Below are 27,972 nucleotides of genomic sequence, written 5' to 3' on the forward strand. Positions count from 1 at the left end.
CTCCTGAGGCTAATTCTGTACTACTCAGGACTAACATGAAAGATGACAGAGAGGTAAGAACATTTTCATCAGAAGTACAGCTTTAACTGTAGATTTGAATAGTAAAGTATACATGTTCCAAAATATGTCAAGTTACACACCTTCTGTATTCTTTTTACAAGACATAGATAAAGATAAAATTGAATTCTGAACTCTTCAACTTCACACTACCCAGAATATAAGGAAAGTTTCTCTCACACCTTTATAAAAATCCCTCTACAATCAGTCTTTCAAAAGCTCAGTTGATGCAATTTTTATATTCCAATATAAATTAAGTTGTTATTCGTAGGAAATTTGCATTTCACACTTACCTGCATATTCATAGAACCATTCCAGGCATCTCTTACTTGAAAAGACTTCTTCCTCTGCTTTTATTCTAGTTGAATCGTATTTTCTATACATACTTAGAAAAAAAGAAAGAGAAACAAGTAATTAATCCATCAATATTTTTAAAAGCAATCTTTTGGTCAACAGACACTCTTAGCAGAAACATTATTCCTTTCAGTTTACCTGACATTCTGTCCTCATTTCCATTCATTTGGAACACTGTTTAAGAATCACTGAAGCTAAATACTTTTTGTTTGCTCACTCTGTCATACTTCCACTGATTCATAATCGTTACCCATGTGAATACCAGTTAGTTGAAATTCAACCCCAAACTGTTCTGTGTATGTTCACAGTAAGGCCTGTGCCTTACACCACCAATTACCACAACCAACTGATGGGCTGCAATGTGGCTGTGAGTCTAATGCCAGAGTAATTCCATGTCACAGTCAACACAGGTCCTACCTCTAGGTGCACACATATTTTGTGCACTTTGAATTATTAACTAAAGACAAAATACTCTTTTTGCCACCTCAAAAACGCTGCAAAAGGCACAAACGCCAAAATAGACATGACCTACACCTATATTATTCTAAAGCCCGTAAGTTGGTAGCATGAAAGAACCACAGAGAAAAGGTTAAAAGAACTCATCAACAATAACTCAAGGAACATCATTCATCATGAAGCAAAGAATCATGTGAAAAGCTGGTCCCTTCCCCCAGAGATTACCAGCAGGTAATGCTCCTCTTTAACAAGTGTAAGGAATTTTAACTACATTAAGGAAACAAGTTTAGTATCTGAAACACCTAAAGCACAGAAGATATGGCAGAAGTTGAAGGGTTACTCCATCCTGGTTAGACCTTCTGAAAAAGGGACCATATCACTTGTGCCTTCTAGAGGAAAGAAACTCAGCAGTCCAAGTAGCTGTCCACTGCTGTATAAGCATTCTCTGATCCATTACCACCACTCTGCAGTAGCTTGGGTTTATAAAGGCAGGAAAGAGGAACAAATAAATGGTTTAGGCTAGAGGAGGTAGCCAAGTACAGCACTGTAAGTGTTCCAAGCATGCAGAGCTTCCTCTTACAATGTCAAATCCTGCTGGGGAAGGACAATGAAGCAGCTAAATGGTTCAAGGAGAATTTTGAAATAATTTGAATAATGAAATTAATTTGGAGATGATTTCATCACTATTTTGTCCTTCTGGAAAGACATATAAAAGACACCTAGATTTATGAGCTTAGAGTACACTGATCCTACTATCCTCCACTTAGCTAAGCTATCAGCTGTGAGGAACTGTAGCTAGAAATTAATGGCACACAGATCATTCCAACAGGAATTCAAAGAAATACTATATGTTTACTGTCATAGTTCCTTTAAAGCAGCTAACCTTTAGAAAAGCAATACAAGTCAGAACAAAATGATAAATCGCTAATTGGAAGACAAATACAAATGAAGCTCTTATGAAATTTCTTAAGAAAAATTGACACTATACAGAAACACACTGATCTGCAACAAACTGAAACACTGCATAGAAATGTCAGCCATACGTGTTCCAAACACATATTCATACACCCATAATTTTAGGTTTGGAGGTTTTTTTTCATTTTGAAAACACTTTTTTTCTATTGGAATTACCTATTTTGCATAACCTTTACTGCAGTTGCAAAGGAAAAGGCTGACAGCACCGCTCAGTAAGTAAATAGCTAATCCAAAAGGTGTAAGTCTGAGTTGGAAAAATTTTTTTTTAATAGGTCTGATAACATTTTCATACTTGCAGAATGAACTGCGATCATTAAAGAACTATCCAATAATTTTTAGGCTATTCTGAATTCAGAGCAATCAAGAAAAAGAAAGGAGACATTCTGCCACTTTGGCAAAAGTCATAATTATTCAGTATCCCTTTTTTTTGTTGCAAACAAATGTGACAAACACCAAGTAGAATACCAAGTTGGAAACTGTAGCAGGAGCTAGTCAACATCTTTATTCTATTCTCTTTATTCCAGAAGTCTGTAAGAGTACTGCTGAGACTGAGGATATAGCAAAGCTAATGTAGTTCACAAAGACAGATATTTATCACAAGACTCAATGCTTTTTCTTACAAAGGGATGATAACCAGTTGCCTTGCCCTGCTTGTTCATGTAACTCGTCAACACATTAAGCTGACAGTATGCCAAGAGTGGATTTAAAAAGAAACCCTCAAGAAACAGATTTATTGACAGAGCTGTAAGTCATGCATGTTATTTCAGGAAAAAAAGGTTTCCTGCATCTACAAATGGCAGAGCTAAATACTGCAGCCTGAAAAAAGACATCAGTGACAGCAGTATGTGTAATAGTAATGGTGAGCAAAACCAGAAAAAAACAGCCTCTTTTATATTCTCTGCATGTGCACATAGCAGGTTTTCAGACAACTGATATGAGATTGAAAGTCACTTGTGTTTAAGGCTAAGGTCACAGTTTAGGAACTGCAGGAAAGAACAATACTAATTATTAAGTCCATGTGCCCAGCATATGGACAAGTAACTCCAATGAAAATGCTCTAGCCTCAAACTTATGATTGCTCAAAAAGCTCAGTATCTGACCACTGGAGTCTGATATTTGAGAAACCAGAACTGACTACAGATATTCCAGCCTGCACCAGTTCACAAGTTCAGAAAATAAAGTCAGAAGGGAAATAATTTTGAGCTATCCCACTCTCTGCTACGAGCTAATTACTCAGACATTCATTAACAGTGCAGGTGAAACTGTATCACATTTATAATGAAAGCAGACTATGCATGGCCAGTCTGCTGGCCATGGCTATAAAACCATGCAACAAGAAGAGCTGATGAACCTCAGATATCTTGGATGCCTCAAACTAAAGGAATTAAAAGTAGATTACATATTCTGCAAGACAAGGATCACTTGAGAAAAAGCATGACAAAAATGAGTAACCCTAATACCAACTCAGAATTAGTGATCTCTCACATATAAAAATGACCTCTTCTCTCTCCCTGCTTACTCCAAACATTAAATGAGTTTCTCACCCCAGCCAGCTACTTCTAGCAGCAAGAGACTACTAATCTCTGAAGTGCCTACTGAAGCAAGATGAGCAAGGAGATACAAACAAGTAAGTAGACAAGTATCTGAGATTACTCAACCTAGGACAACTTGGTTCAATCTGGCAGCACAAAGTAAAGGTGCTTTCAAGGAATACATCCACTGAACTATCATTAGTATGGATTTAATTACTTCAAGAACCATATTTGCAGAGGAGAAAAACAAATTGCCAGACACATCTGGCATCCATTTTGTATTTTGCAAAGAACCACATCTCCTAGGAATTTGTCAGTACATACTGCAAGATTATGTGACTTGTCTCTCTGTTCTAATGACAGCACCTCTTGATATACAGAAAAATACAAACTGCCAGAGTGCACAGAGATCTTAATAACTGGGGAGTACCAAACATCTACTGGATATCTACTGGGTTTCAAACAGCAAGTCCTCAATGGCTCACAGCTTCCTCAAGATGACCAGTACCATTATGCCAACTAAATTCTGCTAGGTAATTTGCTTCTGTACTGATGGTCTGGAAACTGCACGTGAAACCACATGTGAAGGAATACACTGCTCCAAAAAAAAAAAAAAAAAGGAAAGGGGGGGAGGCACAGGGCAAAATTTAAAACCTCAAAGGGACACCTTCCACATAGGAAGGACAAATGAATATACGTGGTAATTTTGGTGCCAGAATTTGTACCACTGTCAAATGCTGACACTGAAACAGGATTGCCAGAGGGCATTTTCTCCACCATCAGTCAGAACGGTGCATGCACAATTTTTTTGCAGAGTGTCTGCTATACCTGTCACTACCAGACAATACCAAACTCAGAAACTTTGCTTTTAGAATTACCCTTCCATTTCTGGACCATGACATGATATGCATCAGAACAGCAACAAAAAAAGAATATTAGCTACAGGCAAGAAGCATGTATTTGCCTCTCAGATGAAACACACATGTAGGTACAATAACTCAGAAAAATCTTCACTTGAAAAATGCTATTTTTTATTAGTTTAGCATGACACTGTGTCATGACAGTGACAGTAATATACAAGTTATAACATATATCCCCATAAGGAGTATTTAGGTTTTTCTTTTTTATTATCTCTTTCTAACAGCCATTTTGTCAGCCGGAGAGAGGAAACAATGTGGGACAGGGCAGGGCAAAAGCAACATGAGGTAACCTGTCTAAATTTTGTAAAAGTAACTTAACCACATCTAAATGAAACAATTTTCTCAGAGATGCTTGAACCTCCATCATGACCTAATAGCTGACCCATAACATCCATGTTTAAACCTGTATTTGAAATATTCATGTGAGCTAGGGAATTGTAATATACTGGCAATTAAGGTAAGACAGTGTAGTTTGTAAATATGAGTGCTATAGGCCAAATTCAACAACAAAAAAAAATTTAAACTGTGTGTCTAGGCATTTCATGCTTCTTTAATACAAGAATGGTTAAGGCAAATAATTTTTAAGAGTTGATGGCTGCTGCCAGCAAATGAACAAGGGCAATTCTCTTCAACCCACTGAAGTCTTCAAAGCTGGGTCATCTACTGCTCTAAGCATGTTTCACCTGTACTGGAAGTGGTTAAAGCTCCAGCCACAGCCCCTCCTACTGCAGCAACCCTAGGCTGTGTAGTTCCAGAATATTCAAACCCAGATCAGTGAAAACAAGGAGCTTAGGTCACACAGAACATTTTCTTCATGGTGGAAGCTGGTAATAACTCATTGAGGATGAAAAAGAAAAGAAAAGAAAAAAGGAAGGGTAAAGAAGATACATTTTATTATGGTAAGTCAAAAGTTAACCTCTCATGAAAATTTACAGCCTGGTTATGTCAGATGGTCAGTGCTTACTGAATGAATACATCAAGAAATTCACCAACAGAAGTTTCATTTCTAAGGAACCAGAATTTACTCAAAACCTCTACTAGATCTTGGTTGAGTTCCGAACCGAGTAACTAATTGTTTTCAGATTGTTTATATTTTGAAATATGCAAATTTTTGATTGAAGAAGATTCCCCATACTTACTCCCATTAGTTCTAATTATTTTAAAATTTTGGCTGCAAATTTTCATCACTGCAGTACAATGTAAGTATTTTAATAAAGCCTTATCTTTTCACTCACAGTTATGATTCCAGCAATAGTTTCATTAAAATGGTTCTAGGATCAGATGGGTGGGAGAAGAGATGTTTTGCAATTTGCAAGACATGACAAGAACTGTTTAAAGCAACCCTCAGTACCAACTTACTTGACTGTTAAGTTTAATGAATGAATATGCCTTATCCCTCCCTGTTTAAAGACTTAAAATCATATTGAAACTGTTAAATGTTTGGAACTTCATCAGGGTTACTTAACGAGCACTACGCATAACAACACACATGCTGTTAGTCATATGTCCAGTTTAAGTGAAAGGCACTGAAAAGCTATAGAAAATGGAAAAATAATACTTCTGTGTACTTGAAAATCCCTGCTTCAAGGAAAAAGACATTTATGACAGCTGGGAACACAGGTGGAATGCATGGGGCAGCACCAAATCAGTTATTAAACAACAGAATAAAACCCAAACAAAACTCAACACTGAAGGTTTTGAAAACTGTGAAGGTTAGCACACCCAATGTTAATGACACTGTGTTTTCAAAAATTATATTTTTCTATTTCTAGAGTATGGAGCTCACTATTCAATAAAGAAAATCTATTTTTCATGTTCATAGGCTCTTATGTGGTTCCTACAGAAATATGGGCAAATTGATAGAAAACACTGATCTAACTGTTTGAAAAGAAATTTCAGGAAGGTAGATATATATTCCTAGTTTTCATCCTCCTAACATGACAATACCCATTACTGCATGATTTTTGCCCTCAGTGTGATTGCAGAAAAAGGAGAATTATTTGACATTATATTATACAGCTCACTCTTTCCTAAGGAAAAAGAGTAATACTTGACTAGACAATGTGTAACAGATACACAGCATTAGACAGTTACACAGTGAGGACCATATTTTTACCTAGCAAGTATCTTTACATGAATCTTGCTTTACCTTTCTGAAGATGCTTAACACAGTGATGGAAGACCAATGTACTGAAAATACAATTTTAACTCCAATTTGAGAATACTCTATACTGTGACAGTTTTAAGTACAATAAAGCTAAGGATGTGATACTGAGATAAAAACACGAAGTCTTCAAGTCATTAAGTTCAGGTTAGCATGTGCTAAACTGTTTACTTCCAACAGCTATTCTTTAAGGCAAGATAAACCTTAATGTGATCTGTAAATTAAAACACTGAGTTCTGTTTATCATACACATCTGGTATAAAAACTCCCTCCCACTGAAACACTGCATTCACGCATGGTTCAAGGTAATGCTATGAACATTAATGAAGAGAATTCACGCTCTTATTATGTAAGGGTGGAATATCAACAAACATGTTTGGAATCTTCCATAATTAGTCTATACACTAGATCAGCATTTCCAAATAATTTTACAACAACTAGATTTGCTCCTATAAAATGTTTTTCTTCAATTCCCTATGTTACTATTTCACTAATGCTTCCAAAATGAGGCTGTGTTCCTAACAGCCTGGATGTAAGGGTGTAAGATACGTTCAAGCTTAGGACTTTAAGAGTCTTTAGAAACTATCTTCTCTTTCAGCATTGAGACCTGCTGAAAGAAACTTTCTGGAAAGAATGCATATCTAAAAATATTACTATCAGATTTGAAGAGATTATAGGAATGAATCCAAAATAGTGAAGATTGAAAATATCACCCAACAAAACACTCCATTTAAGGATTAATTTTATTTTTTTTTAATGGACAATCCAGGAGAAATCAACAAGATTCAGTCTCAGCTGTGGTAACCCCATTAATGATGACATCCTTTGAAAATCTTTGCACTACTATCTAATATTTTCACAGTGAGAACGAACAGGAGACTTGCAATTACTGAATTTGTTAATGTGGACACTATAAGTATGCCACTGTAACTGAGAAACATACAAAAATCTGTATCATTCCACTAAGTATTTGAGGTGATAAAGATGACAAATCACCTCTGTTAGGAAACAGAGTCTCTTCTGAAAAGGACAAAGTGTAGTTTTTCAGACACTGACTGCCTTTCTTCACTTAATGCAAAATCCACGCTGACTAATGTCCCTTGAAGGCTATCCTGAGTTACTAGAATGTAACTTCCAAGAAGTCTGTCTCTAAAACAGAAGCAATGGGTAAAGGACTGGGCCTAGTAGCCCCTTTTTCCATAACCTGGCATTCCACTATCCATACTGGTTTTACTGTATATAGCATTCTCTGAACACAAAGTAAGCACAACTGGCTTTGCAAATAACTAGGTCTGCTACAATACACTGCTGTAGAGCTTCCTGATTTCAGGCAAGATTTCTGCTTCACTAACTGAGATGTCTGATACAAAAACCAAACTTGACAGGTATGAACTCCACCTGACAAAACAAGCCTGGAAGTAGGAGACAGCTTGCTTTTTGTCTAACCTGTTCACAGAATGTTACAGGGAAGAAAGTCCTTCCTTGAAAGAAAATAGAGCTTCAAGACCAGGCTAAATGTCCAATAAATAATTTCATATTGCCAGTCATGCTGAAATAAAATCTGTTTTCTTGAAGGCCAAAACAAAAGAAACACTCTGGGAAGCAGAGAAAGCCCAAAAAGTTTTAGAGGAAGGAAGTCAGATATAAAACTGAAGCCACATCAGAGAATATTACCCCATGGTTCATGACTAGCAGATCTGGTTTCTCCTGCAATTCTAAAAGCAGGCTGAGGTCTTCCTTTTAATAAAGACTTACATGGCAGTAGAATGAAGACTGGGTCATTAGTTATAAACTGAGAGGCAGATACAAAAAAAATCCTTCAAATTACATTTTTAACAAGCTCTTAAAAACTATTAACTATATGGTACTGATGGAGCAAAAAATCAGGTTTTTTGTAATTTTCTTATGTAATTGCACTAATCAGTATTTCTTACATACAGACAAGCTTACTTTTTAGGGGGTTGCTTTTTTCTATCATCAGCGTCTTCGCTAAGATAGGTCGAATTCAGTTTTGTCAACCTCTATATATTCTAGAAATATTCTGTCCTCGTAATGCTTCCATATTATATGCTTATCTTTGAATAAACTGTAATGTCCTCTATCAACTATTTAGCTTTTGTATTTCATTATTTCTGAAAAGCAACAAAAAATATTAGGAACATGAACTGCTTTTTTGTTCTAGTTAGTGTTGTGTCATCAAAGCAATGAAAGGGAGAGTTGAAATCTCTTTTTTCTGCATCAACAGATCATTTAATAAATTCCAGTGCAGTTACAGTTGTGGAACCCTATTAAAACACAAAGGAGTTATAGGAGCATAACCAGAGGCTTAATTTGGCTACCAGCATTTTTCAAACTCATGCTAAAGTATAAAAAGACAAATGCTCAGCCTGATTTCAGGCTGACAGTTAGGAGGAAAATGCATCTTTTAACTTCCCTGAAGGTACTTGCTATGGAAGCATGTGTTTTCTGAGATACTAGTAATACAAGAAAGTAACAGAGCTCAAATTCCACTAAGTAATGGATTGGCAAGCAAAATTTCTAGTTGTACAAGCCACTTTTAAACATCAGAACAGTCCTGCACCTATCATGCAGGAATGTACAGTTCTGTACTCCCACAAGTTCTGAATTTAGTCCACATAAATAGTGATTCTTACACACACAAGGAACACATTCAATGGTTTCTGAATGACTCACTGAACATACTACACAAACTGGAAATCCAACACTTGCAGAGGTCTCAGTGATCCAACACTTATGCTAAAAGAATACCCTGCTAATGCACACAGCCATTACCTACTGGCTTCTGCTGTCCAGTGAGAAGCTGTGCAGCCCCACCTCAGCAACCACCGAACCACTGGCTATCACCTCACCTGAGCAATTTCCCCTTACAGCATCACTACCAAATCACAACCTTACAGGGAGAGACTAGCACCATTTCAAGGAGAGCTGAGTGGACTGTAACTACATTTGCTTTTTCTGACAGGCTGGAGATTGATAATGCCCAATCCAGATGTTATGCATGTATATGGGAAGATTACTGTATCTCTCAGAAGTTTCTAAACAAAAAAGTATGTATTTTGACAGCTGGCAACTAGAGCAAGGAGAAGTTCCCTATATGCTTCTTGTACAACTAGAGAAAGGTGAGATGAAAACTGAACCTACATACACTTACCAATATCCCACAGTTCAACCACCAGCTATGGTTCCACATTGAGAAACCAAGCAAATTTCAATGTAATTTCCATTCGTATTTAAACACATGATACATCAGCTATTCAACTTTAGATATTCCATCAGTCTTAGCTCATGGTAAGATGACATACCCATCATGTCTACTTTTCTTAGCAGATAAATCATCTCCTGCTGCAGGTCTCCTCTTTTTCCTTGGAGGCATCACTTTACTAAAGCAGTCTGATGAACTGCAAGACCGAAGACTTCCTACAGAGGGAATTAAAAACACCAGTACAAAGAAATGAAACTGTTGCAGACCAGTTAAACTGTGTCCACTAATAGGCATATTACAAGGGGAAGAGAAGGGTAGGAAGTTAGTGGATTTAAAAATTACAAAAGAAATGGTCTCCTTTCAACAGCAAAATCCATCTCACTTTTACATGGTATTCTATGACCAGATTTCCATTAAGGTCAAAAGTACTATACGAAAATGTACAGTAGCACTAGTATTACTTCAGTCTAACAGCAGTCAAGAGCTCAAACTATCCTGACGAAGTACTGAAGTCCTCAAAAAGTCATTGTTATTTTTAGTCATTTATTCAAATCAGAACTTCTAAGAGTTGATCATTGCTTTTTGAAATACAGCTGTGACTCAAAAAATAGAGCACCTACCTCTAAAAAACAGAAACCTTTCTTTTCAAGCCCCAAGTTTTTTGTGATACAGAGAGCAAGAGGTAGGAAAGGTTTTGTTTGTTCTTTGGGGAGAGGGTTTTTTTCAGTGTGGTTTTTTGAGGTTTTTTTTTGTTTGTTTGTTTTGCAGGGACAGGAAGAGACATTCAGCAACCACCAGGGAAAAAAAAAGTGGCTGGCTATATTATTTGGACTGAATAGCTCTCAAAGAATGAGGGTCCCCAAGTAGGAAACTGCCAATTCAAGACACTGATGCTGATCAAGTGCCAGTCTTTCCATCCCCTTCTCTCAGCTCTATACTCCCTATGTCTCTGGTTACTCTTCAGTGTGCCAATCCAGCTCACCAAACCTGTAGATAATTAACCAAAGAAAAAAAGAACAACAACTTTCTGTACATTAGCACAAGAAAGAGCACAGGGCCAGCCCTTTTGACCACAGCAAGTCATTAAGTTGCTTTTGCTGTCTCATGAAAACAGTAGGCTAACACTCCAGGCAAAATTTTGTCCTACTTTCTTATGCTGAAGACCACAATGACACCTGGGAAAGATGTGTGTAAGAGCAGCTCAAAGAGCTATCAAAGCTCTAGAGTGTTACACAAAGAATTTTAAAAGAAAAGTAAGAGAGAAGTGAGGTATGAAAATCCAGACACAAAGCGATGGCAAAGAAATTTGCAAGAAAATATTAGGAACTCCAGCATTCCTAAGCTACCTTCTTTTTGCTACAATAGCATCCAAGTTTAGTGATGCCCACAAAATCTTTTATCTTACATCACAGCACAGAAGCAAGCAATAAAATTTTGACTACTTTTTGACACCAAGGGAACAGACTGAAATCAGAGGCCCAATTCCCAACAAATACTAACAGCAATCTTTTGCTTACCTATTCTTCGAATCTTTGAAAGGCTCTCTCCTGTTATAGGAGAAACACATGTAAGGAACCTTACAGCCTCAAAGGCTTTGCTACACATACGTTATTTCAAACATGCACGGAAACTCTCACGCACAAGAAAATAACAGATTTTTCTAGTATTATGTGAGATGTTCAAACCAATTTTTACATCAAGATGAACTAATCTGGTTTCAACTAATAAAGCTTTTGCACTAAGTATGCCTTCTTTGGTCTTATCTTCATATTCATTTCTATTGAGAAGAAAATTAATCTCTCCAATTCAAGAAATACTCTTCAATTCAAAAATTCTTCCTATATATTCCTTTTTTTTTAACCCTAAAGTTCCCTCCCCAGCATTCTCCCAAGAAAGTATGGCCATACACTATCTTTTTGAAAGAGAATTAAGAGCATTATAATTTCAAATTACAATTTAACTAGTCATCAAAAAAACTTGCAAGTATTTTACTCCATAAACTACTACCACATGAAAAAATCAAAATGGCTGTGTTAGAACATACTTCTAGAAGCACTGTCTAGATTACATTACAAAAGGAAATTAACAACAATTTTTATTTTCTTCTCACCAGTAGCAGATATATTTGAAACAGATAAGCCAGAGACCATAAAAAACTCACAGTACACCCAATGCATTTTACTACAAATTAAACAAACTAAGGAACCTGACCTGCTGAATGTCATTTTTTCCATCTGATTATGCATGCATATTAATGATACAGAAAAACTTTATTTTACTAAGTTATTGAACCTGTGATACTTCACCACTTTTTAGATCAAATTTCTAAAGACTCTGCCCGTAAGTATTTTGTGAAAGCCTACACAGATTAAAAACACTTAAGATGACAGCAGAACTTAACAGATGGCTAGAAAGAGTCAACACACTTAAGACACACACTGAACTTAATAAATGGAAAGACATGACAGCGAACACCTTATTTTGGAAAATATGTACGTATTAGAATACAACCTATAGCTATCTCATTCCTTTGAGTGCAAATGGATTGTTTTTTAAGTGCTTTTCTTTAAAAAAAATAAAAATCCATTTGTGATGGCCACAGGCACTGGATGCTGGTAAAATGCAAGGAAAAACACCACCACCCCCCAAGTTTGTGCAGTTTACTAGTCACTGATTGTGAAAAGAAATATGCAAGGCCTCTGTGAAAAGAGAAGCACAGCAAAATATAAAAATAGAATAAATAAAAGTAAAATGAAACAGTTATAGAACAGAGAAATTATTTTGTCAGACCTGCAACCCCATACAAACCAAAGAATTTAACTGAAGAATTCCTGCTTGGACTCTTTGCCTCCTTCAATTATAAGATATTTTTAAGAAGATTGGTCAACTTGTTTTAAAGGCTTAAACTGATAACAGAATTCACTACAACCCAATTTCTCCAATGACTCCTATGAAAAACCTTTCTTGGTTTGAATGTATCTAGTTGCAGCTCTTAAACTGACAGAAAAAGGAAGGAAAGACAGCTCAGAAATTGGTAGGTGGCTATTAAATGCACACATACACTGCCCTCATGCACTGATTGCACGCAGACACCAGGTGGACAAACATATTGTACATGCTTTCAGAGATTTAACATCTTAGTAACTGAGGTATGGACCATGTCTTAACTAGGCTTTAGCTGTTGAATAGTCTCTAAACTACTAAAAAAACACAGTGTAAGAATTTTACTTTCGAAGTATTTCCTTTTGTTACTAAAACTGGTGTATTAAATTTGAAGGGCAGTTATAATTTCTCTGTCAAACTCCCAAAAGTTAAACCAGCAGAATATTTCTATCTTTTATTTTCATATAAAGCTAAAAATTATCAGTTTGGGTTTTTTTAGTTTGAATTCTCGCAATTTCTTAATTTACAGTATGGGTCACTAAGTAATAGCAATACTAACCTTTCCTACATAGAGCTTTCTAATTCTAATTGTAATTTCTAGGTCTAGTACTGCACAACTGATTTCGCTTCCCAAAGGTCTGACCATCTGCAAACAAACATGAAGCTACCTCTGACTACATGCAAAGTTTGACAGAATTTTACTTACCAAGTGCAGCTTCGCTGATGTGATTATCTTCAAAGTTTCTCACTCCTGGGTCTCAACTCAAGACTGGCAGAACCCTCCTAGTTCTCACTGGTATTTCTAAAACTTGAAGCAGCATTTGCAAGGTTGTGCCTCCAAATGGCTGCTGAATAGGCCACCACCAGCCAAAAGCCTGCCGAGTTTAAATGTTGTTTGCCAAACATCCTATTCAGTACTTCCAAATTTGCAGGACACAAAGGTTCCTAAGAGAAGTATCAACTCAAGAGCTAAAATTCACCCTAGGAAATTTAAAACAAAATACAAAATAAAACCCACAAGGGAGGGACAGTCCTAGAACAGCAACAAAACCAGAATAAACAAACAAAAAAAAAGTCAATAAAGAAGAACTCTACAAGCTGTGTCCCTGCTTAAACGATTTACAGGCATATAATTTTCACCTTCTCTCTAGATAAAGCCTGTGAGTAATCCTGTTCTTCTGATGCTTCAGTAGAAGGATGCTTCGAAGGAAAAATAATTAGAAACTGTGAATGCTGAAGCAATTGGGAAGATATAGCTGCTCACTCAGTAATGCAACAAGACCACCACAAGCACAGTTAACAATCATCAATTTTCAGACACAAGATGAGAAAACTAAGATACTCATCAAAACATTAAACAACTTGCAATCCTGTTGTAAAAGGAAAAATCATCATATCTGTCTTGAATTCCACACTACAGAATGGCTTTGGACTCAAGTGGAGTTTCTTCTCTCATATAACAAAATAAAAAAAGCCAGCAGAGGCAAAAGCAGTTTCTCCCCCTCCAAGGCTTCAAGAAAGAGCAATGAAGTCTTGTTTTTATTGAAGATATTACCTCACTTTTGTAAACAAGCCAGGTGACAACAGGAAGCATACTTTTAAAGACTTTTTAGTGTGGATAAGTAAGTTGCAATTGAATTACCAAATCATGACTTTAAGCTATTAACAAGCTGCTAGATTTGTAGTTATGACATAAAAACAACCATTACTTCAAATGTGAGTTTTCGAAGTTAATGCATACACATACTAAAAGAAAAAAAATTGTTTACAAAATCTGAATGCCTGCTGTTCTTAACACGTACAAACAGGTGAAAAGGCAAAGGCCCATGATACGTTTGAAGTCTAACTTATTTTTCAGACAGATATGCATACAGAATGATAGCACATGAGACTGCAATCATTGTAGCTGAATTTTGAAACAAGATCCATCTTCTCTCTCAAATCACTGAAGGAATTCCACTTCCCTGTAGTTCCTTGATGTTTTAAGGCCTTGTTTCAGAAAGGAAATCTGGCTAATACTTAGAAAATATATAATTTGCTTCAAATAGTTTAGATGTCTAAATACATTTATTGTTAGCTTAGAAACAACTGCTTTGAAGCAAGTGTAATATGCATTGAAAAGTTAATATAATTATTAATAAATATTACCCTAAAACTAAGACTTTTAAAAATAGCTTTTAGAAATCTCAGCCAAATTTAGATATGCATTTATTAAGTCATCCTAAAAGCAAGGTCCACAATGTAATAACAATAATCACGATAATTATGTCAAAAAATGAACAACAATCTCTACGAATAAGGCCTGGGCCAGAAGATTTAGTGTTAAAATTATCTCAGAACTATAAAAAAGCCTTTATATGGGTTTGGCAACACTCAAACCTTTTGAAACAGTTCTTAATCTGATTTTTAACTGAGTTCTAGACACAGAACCTCAAACTCACAGCACCTATGCAGTTCTATAAACTGCGTAACAAAATTAATAGGTCTTGACAACTTCTTACTGGGAAACAGAAGTCCCAAAAGTTTAGGCACATTGGAGTCAAACAATTTGCAAAAGTAATTCTTTATAGATTCATGTAAGTCTGTCCAAGTAAAATGTTTCAGAAGTGTCAAGTCCCATACAAAACACAAACAGGAGACCTCACTGTATCACATTCACAATGACCAGAAAGCTCCCTGCATGTGTATTTGAGCTCATATGAGTCAAATCAAGCATACATTTCAAGTGAACATGCCTGGAACCTATGCAAACATTTGGGCTCTTCCTACAAGGAGACATAAAATAGGACAGAAGCATAAGAAATACTGGAAATAAAATCTGAAGATGAGGTGAGAACCTGGCATTATCAACCTCTACTTTTGGTTGTCATTTCGTATTTCTTTCTGGTTTGAAAAGTTCTTTTACAACTATTGCAAAAAATTACACTGTTTAGTGGGATTTTGTGCCCCAACTCATTCAACAGGCATGTTTAAACTTTTGAAAGGGCTTAATTCAAACAACACAACACAGACAATAGGATACCATCAGTGTCAGTATAAAACTGTTCACCAAAGCCAGTAACATGCTCAAGCACCTTCTAATAGAGGTAATAAGAGTGCCAAGGCTAAATTTCTTATACTTTGTGACAGAAGTGCTAGGCAAGAGATAAGACAAATTCCAAATACCTCAAGTACATTAGCACTTATTGATTAGTGACAGAAGGGGATTACCTCAGTGTTTCACAACAGATCTTGGTGATCAAAAGTAAACAAAAATTATAGAACACATTTTCATCCATTAAATCACTATTTAGCTATTTAGTTTAGAGCACCTGGATTACATAGGAGAAAATTCCAAGCCTCCATCATGAGATGGGAGACGACAACAGTTCTAAAATATGAACATTAAAATCTTTGTCTTGAACTACCTGCCACAACCTCTTTTGCAGAAGCTTTTCATTTACATGACCAGCTAATTTCAACAATCACTAACCACACTGAAGGAAAGTATTTCAGAGAAGCCTTCTGTGGCTAGGGTAAGAGTTCAAATACTAAGTCACCTGCCCCTGTACAGAGGAGGGTATGTAATACCTAAATGAGCTCTGTCTGATCCCAAGCAATGCATCCTGTCCCGTGCATCTCTTCTCATTGCTCTAGGCTAATAGTGTGCTAGATTTCTAAGTGTGTGCCACAAATCTCCAGAAGGAGCTGACAGCTTTCTCCACTTTCTTAAATGCTCAAGGTAACATCAGCAAATATAGCCATCACCTCAGGACTGTGGAAAAGCTTTGAGTCAGATGGTAGGACAGATATGGTCAGTTTTAAAGAACAGTGCTCCTGAGTGAGTGATCAGGGTTTGAAGCCAGTAAGTTATTTCCCTCCCTCCTCAGGTATCATGCCTGAAACACAGAAAGGAAGGAAGAAAAAGAAATCAAGAGAAGTGCCAGCTCACAAGTAAAAAGTGCAAAAGGAGTTAACTCTTGCAAAACATCAAGTCACAAAGCCCAAATGCTGACAAATCAAGAATGACAGGAAGTTGCTACCAGGCACCTGAGATGAAGGCCTTGAAAAATGATGACATTTCATTGAACAAAATACAGATATGAGATAATAAATAGTCCTCAGACACTGTCTGAAAATCTGCACAAGGAACAGGATAACCTGCATCAAAACCACTCAATAAAAAAGCTGGTTGTTTGGAGCACAGCATTTAAACTCGGTCACAGGCACAACAGCCAGAAGAGGACCTGCTTCTGCTCTGTTCTCACTAATACTCTTTCAAGAGTGAAAACACTGTAAGAACATGGATATTTTGTGGCCCAATGGGTTGAGTCCCAGGAGTGAGAGAAATTTTTCATTAAGACTTCTAAACTAAGAAATAGTAAAATTACAGATACTGCTGAAACCTGCTCAAGTCCTTCATAACTGGATAAAATAAAAACACAAACATCTATTTTGAAGACAACTAAGAAACCCTGGTACTTGTTTCTTAAAACTCCTTTAGCCTTCTAAAATGTCATTTTCAGTTATGTTAGAGAGACTTCTTTAATAAAGTGTGTTTGAATTATTTCAATCTATTTTTACTCCATCCCTATTAAATACCTGTCTGGTGATCGTCTTGACCAACGTCCTCTGTCAGATTCTGCAAGAGAACAGGAATGATATAGTTAAGCAAGATGGTGATCTTCATTCTTATGTACTCTTTTTAGCTTTTACTTGATATTAATATTCATCTTAATTACTTAAGGATCATCTACCTAAGATTGTAGTCTTAGTGTTTTCAGCTCATATTTACCTAAAAAGTTACCCTTGCAAATTCATTTAAAAAGTTCAAGTAAATTGAATTTGAAAAATATTTTTGAGCTTTTTTTGATCAAAAACTTATCAAATTATTTCAAGAGTAGAAATAACTACCCATTAGATGGGGAACTGGCATCATTGTATTGAACAATTCCACCCATAAATGCGGCATTAGAAAGACTGAATTTACTGTTTAGCACAGGAATGGCCTTGCTTAAGCAGAAACACATATATGTGTTCTAAAGAAAACTGACTAAAACCAACTGAAATCTTGGAAACAAGTTAACCCCTTCTGCAGACAGGGTCTTTTCCACTGAATTTGAACTGTACACACAGAAGCCATATTGCCACTTCCAGCTACAGTTGCAATAAAACAAATGTAAATACACAGCAAATAAGCAAGAAGAGTCTTCCAAAAAAACCCTTGTTTCACTTTTTGCATGGGTGTAAGAGGACAGCTTGTTCATTCAATATGTTTTCCACAAGAACTGTATGAAACTGGAAAATTGATGACTGCCATCATTTTATGTATCTAAGAAAGCTCCTTGCATGGAGGCAGCATCTAAATCCAATGATCAAACAAAGCTCAAACTCCACTCTGACCTCTGGAGTATAATCTTTCACTTTTTATTAATACTGCTTATCTCTTAAATTCAAACTCAACAGCCTTTCGTGTAACAAAGCAGTTATAATTTTTAGAAGTGTAATCACTTAATGATTTCAATCTTTAAATATTCTGGACCAAAGCCCTAGCTATTCTGCTAAGAGAAAATGGCAAGTCATTACCAGCCTATTGAGGGTGTGGTAAATCTTGTGAATATTTGCCAGTGTTGATAGATGAGAATTCAGTTGAAAATCTAGAGGGGAAAAAAAAAGTTTTAAACTTCTGGTTTCCAGATGTAGCAGTCAAGATCATTTTATGTTCTGACCATTGAATAAAATCATCACAGAACTACGAAAGTCATTGCAACACTTTTTCAGCACTGACATTTTCAACACCGAATAGAGTAATTTAAATCTGCAGAAAGATATCCTACATATTCATTTTTCATAAGGCACAGATGACCCTCAGCAGAACAAGACTATAGCTAACTATAGCTGAATTTAAAAAAAAAAATAAAAATTTACACCTGTCTTCTCTTTTATATTTGGAATCATTATAACTTCCACGTTACCTAGTCCTTCTGTTCCATCTATTCCAAAATCAAGTTAAGTACCATGCAACATTCTAAAATCATTACAAAAATCCTGTTTTTTAAAAAAGCTCATTTCATTAATACACGTGTGCTTGCCTTTTTACTAATTTCCTTGCAAAACTAAGTGACTCGAATACACTTGCACAGTTGAAACATGGTTTTTTAATAACAAACCAAAGGTCACAAACACAGCAGCTGCTAAGATGAGAAGGAATCAAACTAATAATAAAATATTCTGACACCTCTTGGAAGAAGCCATAGCATAGATGTTAACTTTGCTTCCATGCTCCAAATATAAAACACTTCAGTTTGCTTCAGTTGCTAAAAAGCAACAAACTCATTTTTGTCTATTCTTTTGAATTCTCTATTTTTGCTAGGAATGTGTCAAGGACAAAACTGGAAAATAAGTAATTTACAGCTGAGATCCAGCCAAACAGCAGGGAAACCAAGAAAAATCTCAGAAGCTGAACACAAACCAGCCAAAGGGGATTGAAGACAGCCAACTACTATAGAGTATTTCTGTTTAAACTAAAAATAAATTAGCTACCCCACTAGAACTCATGTGCCAAAACACTCCAGAGCAATGACAAACAAAGTATTTCAAGCAAACAACTTCTGGATGTGGAAAGCTTCTGCATGTGCCTAGTATCACCACCCAGCTAATGCTCTAAAGCATTTTTAATATGAGACACTTAATTTGGCTTTTCCCAGCAGCTGATGCCAGATGCAAGTAAGGTCAAAAACATAATTCCCTTACTTCCATCCAGAGCATTTCAAAGGAATGCTCTCAAGATAAATTTAAGATGACCCAGATAAAGTAGAGTCATCATTAAACAACCAACTGCCAAGTCAGTGAACCACACTGCTATGAAGTTTACAAGTGGAACTGAAGAAACTGCCTGCTGTAAGTGTACTTGTTACACACATCACAATGGAATTTGCTTGCCACAATGAATTAAAAAAAATTTTAAAAAAAAAATCAAAAGACACTTTTAGGAATCATACATTTCATTCATTATGTTAGCTAGAGTATCATTTAATTAATTGCTACCTATTTCTTAATGTGTTGTCCCCAGTCCACCACCACAGCAATACAATTGCTCTAAGTCAGAAGTACCAGAGATGGAATTTCCAACTTTAGCTATATGAAGTCAAAGACAATCCAGATCTTCTTACCAAGCTACAACAGGAAGGTCTTGAACCTTGAACAGGGTGCTAGAATTTTTCCTGCATTAAGTGCTCAATAAAGTTCCATTTTTGCTAGTCAAACAACACTAAGCAGAACCATTCTGCAAAAAGAAAATAACCCTGAGTTTCTTATTTAACCCTCAATTCAACACAAAGCAATGAGAAAAAAACAAAAGGAGAGGGGGACAAACAGGGACGAGGAGAACAGGGAACACAGAAGCCATTTTGAGGAGAGCAAGATTAAAAGACAAGATTTGTTTTGTTAACTGGCAGATCAGACAAAGCTTTATGGAATATGAATTTTACAGTTTCCCTTAATGCTTAGCCTAAAATCTACAGAGAACATGAGTTGTTAGAGAAACCTGATACATCTGGAGGGAACAACCTGAGAACACTAAGCAAATATTTTATTTATTCTAATCTAATATTAATTTTAGACAGCACTCTTTAAAATGGTTGGGAAAATATTCTAAAATTAGGATTATATATATTAGGTATAACCTTTGAAACAAAACATTCCTAGGCATTTCAAAACACACAATTCATGGCAGTATGTTCTACATGTCCATTGGAAATACCTGCACAATTTTAAGCTGCTGCTTCAGAAATAGGTTACATAATTATGACGGACTTAGCAGGGTTATACAAATATATTTTCCAGTTCTTATACAAGAAGCACCACACCATACACCATATGGATATGGAGGACCAGAATCCAAAGTTTTCATTCTTTTACAGGGAAATATTGCAAAGTGTAGGGATATTATCTAAAACTGAACAGGTTTCTTTTACAGTTATAAAAGCAAATGCAAGCAGCACCCTTTAAAATAGGGAAGTTCAATTACAGCTCAGGTTATCCTCTGAACTGGTCAGTATTTTCGTTATCTGTATTTCAGGAAAGATACACAAAGTATCCAATGCCACTGTGAAAAAGCTTATTTTGAAAAAAAATGGTTTTTAGGAAAAAAAATCCAAAAAAATAACATCTCCCATGCTCAAATAACACAATCTGAGAAATTAGCAAGAAACGATGATCAACAATGGTCAACATGTCAAGCAAGTGACCGTGCAGCGGGCTGCAACTGTATTCTTCAGGAACACACTCTCTCTCCTCCACCTCCCAAACTTCCACACAGACTTATGCAGCCTCCAAGTTGTGCCTGCCTGACGCCCTTGGTCAGCCCACCATGCTAGGAATCTTATCCACAAAATAAATAAACCCTGCCAGCCCAGTGCTCTGAATAAGATGACCAAGGAGCAGCAACACCACCTAGGTCAGAGCAAGAAACAGGAAAGTTCTTCTGAAGTGGAAGCAGAACAGTCTCTTGTGGCAGCAGCAAAGTGTCCATCCAAACCCCACTATGAGAGCAGCAATACATCACATGAAGCTACACACTCAACAGCTGGTTGTATGAGCTTTACATGAAAAATGCCATCATGTGTGAACCTATTTTTCACCAGAATACAAGAGTTTCAAAGCACATGAATTAGTCTGAAATATTTTTTTTTTCCTACAGAAACTGCACCCAATTCTGGGGTCCTCGGCACAGAAAGGACATGGACCTGTTGGAGCAAGGCCACAAAGACAACTGGAGAAATGGAACACCTCTCCTATGAAGAAAGGCTGAGAGCTAAGGTTGTTCAGTGTGGAGAACAGAAGACTCCACAAATATCTTACATCACTTTTAATGCACTTATAGTATTTTAAGGGGGCTTACAAGAAAGCTGGAGAGGGCCTTTCCAGAAAAACATGTAGTGACAGGACTAGGGGGAATGGCTTCAAACTGAGAATAGGTTTAGATTAGATATTAGGAAGAAATCCTTTACTGTGAGGGTGGTGAGACCTTGGCACAGGTTGCCCAAAGAAGCTGTGGATGCCCCAAGCCCGAAGTGTAAGGCTGGATGGGGCTCTGAGCAACTTGGTCTTGGGGAAGGAGTCTGTGCCCATGGCAGGGGAATTGGAACTAGATTATCTTTCAGGTCCCTTTCAATTCAAGCCATTCTAAGATTCTGATGTACCACACGATTAATTGACCTTGTATCAGAAGAAGAAAACCTGCTTGCTTTGTAAATATTGGAAGATGATGCGCTGGAATGTTTGCTATGACTTTAAGAGGTATATGTCAAACAGGCATACGTATATTTTGTTGATTAAATTGCTTTTCATGCAGAACTTCGCTGATCTTCAATGAGGGCTGAAGCAATGAAAATTCCAAATGGTATCTAAATACTCTGCAGTAATTCACAATGTAATGGCAAGAAAAAAAGTCTGAGTAAAATAATTGCAAATCCAGAACCCAGAAAGGAAAGAAACGCCAGAACCAACCTAGTTTCACGGATCTTAAACCTTGTTTGCAGTTTATCACTAACACTTAACATTAAGTGTTAGAGCTTGCATTATTCAACTAGTCCCAATCATATACAATTTAAAAGAAAATTGTTTAAAGTAACTTTTAAAATATTATAGATTTAAGTTTAAGCTATGGTACTAAGAGTTACAGGGAGGTGAAAGAAACAACAGCTAGCTGGGCTTGCTTCCATAACAAACTAGAGAAAAAACATTCTATACCCTCTCTCATTAACACACACGAAATACAATAAAGAAAACAAAAAACTCAATGTATCTTAAATATAAGCAAAGTATACAGGTAAACTGAACTCAAACACTCTACTTTCCTATCTGAAATGAAAAAACTTCAAAGATCAAGTTCCAGTTTTTTATCAGAAGGAGCAATGTGTTGCCAAACTATTTAAATGAAATCACAAATGAATTTAAAAAAAAGTACCTGCCTGAACAAAACTTTTAACTTCGTTCCTGCTATCAAACTTATCACTTTAAAGCTTGGATAAAACACAGCTATAGGGTGCAGTACAGTCTACTAAAAACTTAGTAAAAAATTAACAATAGTAGTAAACAAGATCAGCAGCTGCCTTCAAGTTTCCTTTAAAAGCTTCTAACTTTTTTAGGCAAATAGAAAATCTATACAAAATCTCACTTGAACAGTAGGTCTATAAACAGTTATCCTTGATAGGTATGCCAATATAAATCCTACAGATACAATATTAAAATTTAAATATAGAAATAGCTGTAGTAATAACATAGTACTAATTCTTATTACTGCTAAGATATACCTGTAAACTTCTCAGAAAAAAATCAGACAGAAAACACACAGCAAGCAAACTCATCCCTAAAAATGAAAATAGAATGCTTAGGCTTTTATTTAATTGCTTTCCTTGGTTTCAAATAATTGAACTAGAAAAAAAACTTGCAGTAGTACTAGCAGTAATAGTTCAAAGTTCTGTTGCCTAAGTTAGCTTTAGATAAACTTTACTTCTCCAAAAAAGAATAATTTGATCTTCTACGAAAGACACTATTTTGTTCTGCAGTCTAGTTACAGAATAATTCTAACAGCAATACAATTTATATTGATGAATGATGAACTGATTAATGAACTTAGAAGTTCAGATTTGAAACCTACATTTGGTGACAGCCATCAACACTTACATTCAGGAAGCAGAATTTCTATATTTGTTACTAAATACAGCAGGCAAAAGAAAAATGTGCATCTGCCTTACTTATACAAAAACATCACAACACACCTGATGACTGAGAATCCCGAACTGCAGTACAGAGAAGCTAGGAGCTGACTCTGCATTTCTGTCAAAGACAGGATTAAGAGTCTATTTCCAATATGTCTGTAGCTGTATCCCTGCAGGCAGTGACACCCTATAGCAGAGCCAGCCTGCAGAAAAGACCTTTCTCCCAGTCTGTCATGTGAGAGCAAGACTTAGATCAAGGGAGGAAGAGACCAAGCTTGAAAAGTAGGATCTCCCTTGATTTGGTGTGGTCGAATAAAGGGCATGATTCAGTTAACTAGGGAAAATAGAAGTGAATTCCAGCTTGGAAAGTAAGGACGTGCAATTAAATGGGATGATCTCACCTATCCTGAGGAGCAACAGGACCTAGCCATTAAAGCTAAAGACACAATGCTGCAGCATGTTTCTCCTGCTGCGTGCACCGAGAGCTGCACCAAGCTCAGTGCTACTGCTGACACCAATGGTACCCAAAATCCACAGCTGCAAATTTGTGTACATTTCCAAACACAACAGCCTAAAATATTCTGAAGCAAAACACAGACTGACTTAAGATAGCAAATAAAAAGCTGTACAGAAAATCCAAACCCAAGCAAAAAAATGTGGTAGGAATTGCTACGTGCACTAAAAAAACCACATCATTTAAAGGCAAACATTCATATTCAACTCTTAACATTTGGTATTACCACTCAGAATAACTTATTGCAACAAAATATTTTAAGATCACTTCATGCTACATAGCTAGGAAAAAGCAATATTCCTTTTTCCCCCCCATAGGAACAAGTCTTTATTCTACTTAGGGATTTTTTGAATACCCTACTCTAAAGGCTTGTTTACAATAAGAGCTACCACACTTTAAAATTCATTAAGAATTTTAGAGCAATTTAGGCAGTGCAAAATTTGTGTAACTGCTACTTTAGTTTGAGTACATTTCCATTTACCTTAAATTGACTGAACAAATAAGAGCTAGGCTAATTCTCCTATGCTAACATACAGGATAAAATACTCTGCACAATTGGCTCATGGTGGGATTAGGGTTTGCTTTGGAAGGGGTGGTTTTGGCTGGATGTTTTGAGCTATACAGCGAAGACCTAACGCTTAGTGGGTTTCTGGTGCAAAACATCTGCTTCTGTTGATGAGAAGTGTTCATCCAGTCTAACAGTTATTCCACCATCAGAATAATTCAAACAAGAGCCAGTTTTGCATCATTGGCTGCCATGACCTGAGACCTGCTTGCAAGCATAACTCTTAACTTTATGCCAGGTGTCATCTGGCATCCTACAAAGGGCATAAAGCAAATACAAACTTTGTAGCTTGTGCTCTAGCTAATTCAGCAGAAATGCAACCCTGTCGAGCACACACTACCAGGATATCCAGCACCATGCAGATCTGGTATGCATCACGATGGAGCTGGAACAGCCTAGGAACAGCTATGCCAGTCAAAAACATTACTGCCTAAGCTGCTTGTTTCTTCCTCCCTGCCAAAATTTACTGACCCCACAGCTCTGCCAGCAGCATAGGCCATGGTCACATTCCCTAACCCACTTCAGGCAAAAAATCAACTCTGTCAGTTTAGACAAGTAAGTGGCAAGAGCTAACCCAGGTACATTTGATTGAGTGGATTAGAGAGTGCTCCTACAAACTACTTTACCATCAGAGCAAGGGAAGCAGTAATCTACAGCTAATGGGTAGTAACGGGCAGCTGCAGCAGACCGAGTCCCATGGTACATGCAGCCACATACCTGCATCAAGTGTGTCACACCAGTACCCCAGCACAAGCTAAAGCCTTGAAGTTCTAACTATATATATATACATGCATGCACACACACACACACACAACAATCTATATATACACAGTCTTATGTATATGTATTATATGTATACACACACAGTCCTGAACAAATTGGTAGTTGTTTCTATCTCTTTATGAACCAAAAGCAAAAATTCTGTTTAACCCGAGACCATGATTTTAAATAAAACAACTTAATTGGACAGTATGACAAAAATGTTGGCACATTTAAATTAAGGGTTCTGCTTCAAGCCTATTAGCAGTCTTGCTTATTGTAGAAGAAATAACCACACTATTAAATGCTCTAATATTTAAATTGGATACAAGAGTTGAACACTTTCACAGGATGTACTGTACTTCCCAGTGCGATGCTTTTTGGCAAGCACAAGACAGACAAATTAAGCAAGTTATCTTCTTCTGCCTGAAGAAACAAACAAAACAAGGAAATAATGCTTTGAAAAAGCCCAAAGTCTTTGCTTTCAATACCTGCAAAGCAAGTAGGGGAGGAAAGGAATTAAGGAAAACATAGGATTAATAATTCACTTACAGTTAGGACAAAAAGTACTCAGACAAAAATAAATTTAAATGAAATGCTGCAATTACACAAATAAGAGCTCACCCTGATACAACAGAATAAAGACAAGCAGAAAGAACAAACTGCTTACCTGCCTAATTCAACCTATTGCATGGTTGTGTACTGAGGAGGCATTTCGAATTATAGTTACAGGAGCCACAAAAAACTTTAAAGCAAGCATCTTCAACAGAAAAAAGACAAGTTGATTTCCTTATATTTAATGTGAAAGGTGTGTATTCCGAAAGTAAAACTAAGACTGAGTGAAAAATGTATTAATAGAGTTTATATCATAAGAACAGGTAAGAATACAAGAAGGATCAAAAAGGAGGTTCAAAACAATTAGTCAAGAGACTATTGTAAGCCAGCTTCTGTATGTGTAAAGCTATGCTATGAACACTTCTTGCTTCAAGCATTTAGATCAATGGAAAAATCCCAACCTCTATGAAGCTACAGATAATGAAGTTAGTTAATTCAGGAAAAAAAAAATCTATTTAAAATAACACATATACCAGCCCATATACAAGCAGGAAAAAAAAAAAACCTGAGATATAATATTCAATCACTCCAAGGCACATTTCTAATGAAAACCCAGTAACAGCTGAAGGCTGAGGAATAGCACTCCTCCTATTTTCTGCAGATAAGTTAAAATTTTAGAAAAATTAGAATCACTATGTAGTCTTAACATTCTACATGAGGGAGCCCTGGAATATTTGCAACTGTAACTTACATATGTATAATGAGGACCTGCATCTTTTTTTGGACAGGGCACATGACAAAAGATATTGAACAGAAGGCATTTTCTAGAATAATTACCCTTCCATTTCCAATATGAGGCAGTTATTTCTGCTTTAATGGCAGCCTTCACCACCAACACATAATGATCCCTGAATATAAAGGCAAAATAAACCAGAACCACTAAAGAAATTATATAAGCTTATGAGTTAGAGCCTTAACCAGGCTGCCCCTGTCCAACGTCTCATTTTGGGAGACACAGAAGGATTCAAAAAAATCCAGGCATTATGCAGCATTTCTTTCCACAAATGCTTTCAGGACTTCGTCCAAGAGTCAGGCCACCATTCATTAACGCATAATCAAAACTTCAATTTTCATTATCTTTCCTGCAAGCAAGTTCTACAGTAATCAAGCATCTCAGAGCTGCAACTCCTTGCACAGTGAGAACACGTTCCTGGGATATTTCACAGGGACGTCACTGTGCCAAGCCAGCTTTGTGCTCGGGATGACAGCCTGGTCTCTCCGCGGACGGTGCCTCCCCATGAACCCCACGGCCACGCAGGTGTGTGACCCCCCTGCGCCATGCAACCGCCTATAGCATGCGGTCCCTGCTGCTCCGAACGCACAGCCAGAAATTCTATTGCGGAGACAAAGCCCTCGCTACGCTGCTCCAGAGCAGGCGGCGCGATGCCCCCGTGCTCCGTGGGGCGGGTGGGGACGGCGGCTCCGGCCGGGGGTCCGCGGGGCGGGGGCAGCGCGCCGCGCCGCCGCATGGCCCGCTGGGAGTTGTAGTTCACCGATCCGCCTCCCACCGCCCCGCCGCGTGGGGCAGCCGCCGCAGGGACTCCACCTCCCACCATGCGCCGCGGCTCCGGTTCCCCGCACACGCAGCCCGGTTCTCCCACACCGGCCCGGCGGAACCCGCTAAATTCACCTCCGCCCGTCTTCCCCCGCACACGCAGCTCCGCAGCCCGCGCCGCCCTCCCCTCGGCAGTCCCCGCTCTCTTGCAGCCGGCCACGAGGGCCGGCCGCAGCCTCACCCGCTCGCCAGCCAGGTCGGGCAAACTGCGTCACACCCTCCGAGCGCCCCCGGCCCGCTCCGGTGCTGCTGCCCCCGCCCGTTCCCGCCCCCACATGGGCCGCCCCCGCCCCCCGGGGGAGCGCGCCGAGGGCCGCGAGGCTGCCGCTGTGCCCGCGGGGCCCCCGCCGCCAGCCACGCACACAGCACCCCGCTCCGCGCCGGTCCCGCACCCGCGGGCCTGAGCCCTTCCCCTGCATCGGGAGTGCCGGTGGCGCGTTCGGCCGAGCCTCAGGGGTCAGGGGCAAGAGCAGCCGCCCTTCAGCCGGGCGGTTCTTTCGGCCGGGCGGCGGTGCGGGCGGCAGGCCCGGTCCCGGCGCTACTCACTGACAGCGGCGGCATCCGAGTGCATTTTCGTGCGGCGCTGCACACGCTGCCGGCCCGGCCCGGCTCCTGCCCCGCTCCCAATCCAGAGCCCGGGCACGGACACCTCTGCCCCGCCCACCGCCCGCGCCCATTGGCCCGGGCTGCCAGGAGA

General features: G+C 38.0%; 1 protein-coding gene across 2 annotated transcripts in view; it reads right to left on the reverse strand.

Moving 5' to 3' along the window:
• Window positions 1-27,972, reverse strand: part of DCUN1D4 (defective in cullin neddylation 1 domain containing 4) — a 42,084-nt gene extending 14,112 nt beyond the window's left edge. Inside the window, exons 1-6 of one of the 2 annotated variants that reach the window (XM_085058977.1) lie at window positions 27,822-27,972; window positions 18,130-18,200; window positions 17,146-17,185; window positions 11,199-11,228; window positions 9,782-9,896; window positions 351-442 (exon numbers count right to left, since the gene is read on the reverse strand). In XM_085058977.1, coding sequence (XP_084915103.1) covers window positions 351-442; window positions 9,782-9,896; window positions 11,199-11,228; window positions 17,146-17,185; window positions 18,130-18,200; window positions 27,822-27,846 — 373 coding nt within the window. In that variant the 5' untranslated portion in view covers window positions 27,847-27,972. The remainder of the gene's footprint in view (window positions 1-350; window positions 443-9,781; window positions 9,897-11,198; window positions 11,229-17,145; window positions 17,186-18,129; window positions 18,201-27,821) is intronic. The other variant, XM_085058978.1, reaches the window with a different exon arrangement.

This window comes from Lichenostomus cassidix, chromosome 4 (genome assembly GCF_008360975.1).
Source record: "Lichenostomus cassidix isolate B80296 chromosome 4, HeHo_3.0, whole genome shotgun sequence".
In the NCBI taxonomy this organism is placed as follows: domain Eukaryota; kingdom Metazoa; phylum Chordata; class Aves; order Passeriformes; family Meliphagidae; genus Lichenostomus; species Lichenostomus cassidix.